General features: G+C 44.5%; 1 protein-coding gene across 9 annotated transcripts; it reads left to right on the top strand.

The window, feature by feature from the left end:
• Positions 1 to 211: 211 nt before the first annotated feature.
• Positions 212 to 5,261, top strand: LOC109780593 (ent-kaur-16-ene synthase, chloroplastic). Of its 9 annotated transcripts, none has more exons than XM_073508962.1 (14): positions 212 to 598; positions 1,007 to 1,056; positions 1,153 to 1,438; positions 1,539 to 1,741; positions 2,040 to 2,257; positions 2,342 to 2,462; positions 2,534 to 2,631; positions 2,720 to 2,931; positions 3,013 to 3,125; positions 3,215 to 3,310; positions 3,390 to 3,605; positions 3,716 to 3,857; positions 3,933 to 4,178; positions 4,825 to 5,261. In XM_073508962.1, exons 4-14 carry the CDS (start codon positions 1,728 to 1,730, stop codon positions 5,125 to 5,127), a joined length of 1,779 nt encoding a protein of 592 aa, XP_073365063.1. In that variant the 5' UTR covers positions 212 to 598; positions 1,007 to 1,056; positions 1,153 to 1,438; positions 1,539 to 1,727; the 3' UTR covers positions 5,128 to 5,261. The 9 variants fall into 9 exon arrangements, with proteins under 9 accessions (XP_073365063.1, XP_073365062.1, XP_073365061.1 ...); XM_073508961.1 differs by having other exon boundaries at positions 214 to 598; positions 1,007 to 1,053; positions 1,539 to 1,719; positions 2,044 to 2,257; XM_073508960.1 differs by having other exon boundaries at positions 214 to 598; positions 1,007 to 1,053; positions 1,539 to 1,719.
• Positions 5,262 to 5,590: the final 329 nt, after the last annotated feature.

Here is a 5,590-nt window from a genome sequence, read left to right as displayed (position 1 = left end):
TGGTTGCTTTGTATACAAAGCGGGAAAACCCTCTTTCGGTAAAGTATCAAACAATTTTTAAAGAACAATTTTGCTGCGGGAAGCGGGCAGGGAGGGCGCGTGGGCGCCAAGTGGCGCGACGGTCGCGTGCACCGCCGCCGCCGTCCCCACACCGGCTGGTCCCACAATCCCAGAGACCGATAAAAGTGTTAGTGCGCAACCTTTTCCGTTCGCAGTGTCCTTCCCCTTTGCCCGCCGCTCTCACTCTCTCTTGGTTGCTTTCCTATTCCGGCGATGCTGCAATAAATCCCCCGTCGACGGCGGCCGCGGCCCTGCGCGATCGTAGATCCCTCCCAACCCATGTCGAACGCTGGGTGCTCCTCCGTCCTCCCGGCGCCTTGCCGGCAGGCTGGCCATCGCGCCCCCCTCCCCCTCCCGGCGGCTCCCCAGTTCGTGGCGAGGTTTCGCTCGAACCGTCGTCTTCGAGTCACCTGTGCCAGCGCCGCCGGGCACGTCTCCAGGATTCCCCCCACCGAAGCGCGCCGTGTCCGATCCCTCGCCGGCAGTCGACACCGTCCTCCTCCACTCACCCGGATTCGCTCGGGGACTCCGCGTTGTGGTAAGTCCCCAGATCTTCATTTGTTCTGTTCCTGGTCACCTTTTTTTTAATGATGAAAGGAATCAAATCCATTTTGCTGATCAGTTTCTCTGTGAGTAATTCCAGCAATTTATTTCCAAAGTATTTGGAGTTCAGGTTCAGGTGAACCCCGTATGTGTTTTACCTAAGAAGACAACCCCGCCGCACGTCGAGTATCTGTCTCCCGACCTGATGCCAACACAAAACGACACTGCCGCTGAATTTAATAAATCTGACAATTGTCGTGCCGTGGTCTTGCGATTGCTATACTTGATATTTTTATGCTTCAGAGTAGTACCCATACTTAGTGCTGGCATGATCCGGATGCTAATTTAATCGATTCATAGTAGGTCGTGACTCACATGGCATCTCTTTTATTTCTCTGAACAGCATATGTCGAGAAGATGTTGGTAGCAGAAACGGCAAGCCTGCTAGACGTGGTACTGACGTCACTGATGGTTACTGTATTATATTTGAGGTTCCCGTCTTGAGTTGCTTGCTAAATTATACTACTGCATTGCTTTGATCAAATGCAGCATCGAAAGGACCGTGAGGCTAGAATAAGGAAGCAGCTCCGCAAGGTTGAACTACCGCCGTCTCCGTACGACACCGCGTGGGTGGCTATGGTGCCCTTGCGGGGCTCCCCTCACACTCCATGCTTCCCTCAGTGTGTTGAATGGATATTGCAAAATCAACATGAAAACGGATCTTGGGATATCAACGACTTTGGATCATCAGCCAACAAGAACGTTCTCTTATCCACATTGGCATGTGTACTTGCTCTTGAGAAATGGAATCTTGGCCAAGAGCACATAAGGAAAGGTATAGAGATAGATTTCTTATTTCTTATTATCCGACACATGTGAATGTTGTTTACCTGTGTTTGTTTTCAAGAGCTCAAACGCCTTAACACCATGGGCAGGACTACATTTTATCGGAAGACATTTCTCCCTTGTCATGGATGAGGAGATTGCTGCTCCTACAGGCTTCAATATGATTTTTCCTGGTATGCTTAGCCTTGCCATTGGGGCGGGATTGCAATTTCCTGTCAGACAAACTGACATTGATGGGATTCTTCACCAATGGGAGATGGAATTGAAAAGGTCTGTTGATGGAAAAACATTGGTATGAATTATATTCCCCCCGTTTGTATTAGGACAGTTGGTTTATAAGTATATGTAATATTTATGGGTTGATCATTTGAATGGAAATGCACTATCTGCCTTGTTTCTTCCCCGTCTTTTTCAAAGGGGGTTTTCTTGTAAGAACTTCTGTTTTTCTTTTTCGATCAATCGTAATATGAAGGAAAAAGGACCACCATGTCATTCATACTGTCTTTTGCTTACTGATGAAATTAGCAATCATAATTTGAGTATCACCTGTGGGTCACATATTAAAAATTCTCATACTTGACTTAATTTAGGCAGGCCGGGCAGAAATCTTATGGGAGAGAAGCATATATGGCCTATGTCTCCGAAGGGTTAGGAAACTTACTGGACTGGAACGAAGTTATGAAGTTTCAGCGGAAGAACGGGTCGTTGTTCAACTCTCCTTCCACAACTGCTGCTGCGTTAGTCCACAACTATGATGATAAAGCCCTCGATTACTTAAATATGATAGTCAGTAAATTTGGTGGTGCAGGTGGATCTTTGTACCTTTCCTTGTGAAGAATTTGCAAGGGTTTAAAGTGTTGCAAAATACTTAATACCAGTAGACCTTTTGCAGTACCAACAGTGTATCCACTAAATATGCACTGCAAGCTTTCAATGGTGGATTCGCTTGAAAAGATTGGAATTTCTCGGCATTTTTCTAGTGAGATAGAGGGAATCTTAGACATGGCATACAGGTAATGACTGTAAATAGGAAACTGATATCTGTTTTTAGTAGCTTGTAAACTTTACTGTCTCCTGTTTGCAGTTTCTGGTTACAGAGAGACGAGGAAATTATGATGGATGTAGCAACATGTGCAATGGCGTTCCGCCTTTTAAGGATGAATGGGTATGATGTATCCTCAGGTACTTAGGAAGAAAATCCTGTCAATGTTGTCATTGTTCTTGGTTTAACAAATTAACAGTCTAACTTCCTAATTCTATCTTGGTGCAGATGAGCTGTCTCATCTTGCTGAAGCCTCCAATTTCCATAATTCACTTCAAGGATATTTAAGTGATACAAAATCTGTACTGGAACTATACAAGGCTTCAAAAGTCTGTGTATCAGAACATGAATTAATCCTAGATAACATTGGCAATTGGTCTGGCAGCTTATTGTCAGAAAAGTTGTGCTCTGAAGGGGTACAAGGCCTACCAATCTTAGAGGTGCCTGCATGAAATTTGAAATGCCTATTTTACTTGGTACTAGTTCAAGTTATATCTAATCCTGTGCTTTTGTGATTTCAGGTCGAGTATGCCCTTAAGTTTCCCTTCTATACCACGCTGGAACGTCTAGACCACAAGAGGAACATCGAACATTTTGATGCTAGAGGTTCTCACATCCTGAAGACAGAGTGCTTGTAAGATTTTCATTTCTGTAATAAGAGTTGCACTTCAAATCATTTTAATTAGACATAATACTAAAAATTCAAACATTTTGCTGAATCAGGCCGTATGGTATCAACCAAGAACTTTTGGCTTTGGCTGTTGAAGATTTCACATTTTCTCAATCTATCTACCAGGATGAACTCCTGCATCTTGATAGGTAATCTGGCCATTATGCTCTCTGGCCATGTAAACTTCCTTTTTTTTTCTGAGATTTTTCAGAAAAATTGTTGCAACAGGTGGGTGAAAGAAAACAGGTTGGACCAGCTACAATTTGCACGGCAGAAGTTGACATATTGTTATCTCTCTGCTGCTGCTACGATTTTTCCTCCTGAACTTTCTGATGCTCGCATATCGTGGGCCAAAAACGGTGTGCTCACAACCGTTGTTGATGACTTCTTCGATGTTGGAGGATCAAAAGAAGAACTAGAAAACCTCATAGCATTAGTTGAGAAGTACAGTCCTTAAACTTGATGTCTTTGTCTGCTCTTTCGTAAGTAGTGCTTCTGCCTTACACATTGCTAATAAGTCATGTTTTCTGTTTTGCCAATGGCCGCCGCCTTAGGTGGGATGAGCATCACAAAGATGACTTCTGTTCGGAGCAAGTAAGGATTGTATTTTGTGCTCTCTATACCACAGTGAACCAGCTTGGATCAATCGCTTCTGCCGTACAAAACCGTGACGTTAAAAATCACCTCATAGAAATAGTGAGTTTGATGTCTGCCCCTCCTCTTCTTGAGTTGCATTATGTTCAGTATTGACAGGTTGAAATCCATCTGCAGTGGCTACATCTATTGAGGTCTATGATGACCGAGGCAGAATGGCAGAGGAGCCAATATGTGCCAACAATGGAAGAATACATGACAAATGGGGTAGTTTCATTCGCACTGGGGCCCATTGTGCTTCCAGCATTGTATTGTGTCGGGGAAAAGCTATTGGGGAGTGCTGTCAAAAATCAAGAGTACAGTGAGTTATTTAGGCTAATGAGCACCTGTGGCCGTCTCCTCAATGACAGCCAAGGCTTTGAGGTATGTTGGGCCCTCTTATCACAAAAAAGTTTGTGTTCCTGCAGACCCCTTAATGTTTTTTTCTTTCGAAAAGGAGGATTACCCCCGGCCTCTGCGTAGACCCCTTTATGTTACCACCCATTATTCAAGATTTCGCAGACCTGCAGACCTGCATAAAAATAGCGTTTCTTTAATGTTACTCCCTCCGATCCAAAATAAGTGCCACTGTTTTGAACTAAGGTTAGTTCAACCTTAGTTCAAAACTGCGACACTTATTATGGACCGGGGGGGGGGGGGGGGGGGGGGGGGTGTATTATTTATGTTATTCCACACACCATTTGAACTATGGTGGACTTGCAATTCCCACAAAAGTCAAGACTCTAGTTCTCTGTTTTGTTAAAATGATGTGAAACGAAGCTCTATTGTCATGTTAATCATAGGAAAAAAGAGAGATCCATGCCTCTTATCTTGGTGGCTTGACATTGTACAAGAATTAATCAACTCTGTTTTTTTGCGAATAATCAACTCAACTCTGTTTTATTAATCAACTCTCTTGTGCTGCTATACAACTATCCAATTTTAGGTTTATAAATGGAGTAATATTTAAACTATGTGTTAGACATATGCATTAGGATGACTCTGACCTGTTCCCGATCATATGTTGCAGAGGGAGGGCAGCGAGGGGAAACTGAACAGCGTTTCGCTACTTGTTCTTCACAGCGGTGGTTCTATGTCCGTAGAAGCGGCTAAGAATGCGATACAGAAGTCCATAGTCGCTTCGAGGCGGGACTTGCTAAGATTGGTCCTCAAGGAAGGCACGGTTGTTCCCAGGGCATGCAAGGAGCTGTTCTGGAAGATGTGCAAGATACTTCACCTGTTCTACTTCCGGACCGACGGTTTCAGCTCGCCAAAGGAAATGGCCAGCGCGGTGAATGCTGTTATCAACGAGCCACTCAAGCTCCCAAGTTAACAATCCATGGTTGATTGTCTCATCATAAAAATAAAGATATTCATGTGTTCATATGGAGCAGAGGAAGCAGCAGTGAACCTTTGATCCTGTAACTTAGGGGAGTGAATTGCAAAAAGTATCGACATTGAAGACTAGGGTTGCAGGAACCACAGTTCTACAATTTTGTGCCGAAAAACACATTCCGACGCTAATTTTTTTGCAAAAAACACTAGTCGGTGGCTTAGGTCATTTTGAGCACGATTATGACAACTGGGTCCCACTGGACAGGGTGACGTGGCAAATAAAAAGGCAATCACATCCGGATACAATTTTCTTTTTACAAAAGAATCCCTGAGAAAACGCAATCGGGTCCGTCTTTCATCTCCAATCGTGTACCGTGAACCTTTCACCGGCGCCAGCGCCGGGCCGGGGCGGCGGAGCCCGATGCGGGGCATGGCATCGGGCGGCGACGAAGCTCTGTCGT

This window comes from Aegilops tauschii, chromosome 2 (assembly GCF_002575655.3).
Source record: "Aegilops tauschii subsp. strangulata cultivar AL8/78 chromosome 2, Aet v6.0, whole genome shotgun sequence".
Classification (NCBI taxonomy): Eukaryota; Viridiplantae; Streptophyta; class Magnoliopsida; order Poales; family Poaceae; genus Aegilops; species Aegilops tauschii.
Note: the sequence above shows the minus strand (reverse complement) of the source record. Positions and strands in the feature narration are given on the sequence as shown.

What these genes read in the sequence shown, in the direction of transcription:
- LOC109780593 (XM_020339172.4), top strand. Translation starts at nt 340, where the DNA reads ATGTCGAACGCTGGGTGCTCCTCCGTCCTCCCGGCGCCTTGCCGGCAG. An exon ending in CCAAGAGCACATAAGGAAAG is followed by an intron (nt 1,439 to 1,538) that starts GTATAGAGATAG and finishes CACCATGGGCAG; the next exon opens with GACTACATTTTATCGGAAGA. An exon ending in TGGGTATGATGTATCCTCAG is followed by an intron (nt 2,632 to 2,719) that starts GTACTTAGGAAG and finishes ATCTTGGTGCAG; the next exon opens with ATGAGCTGTCTCATCTTGCT.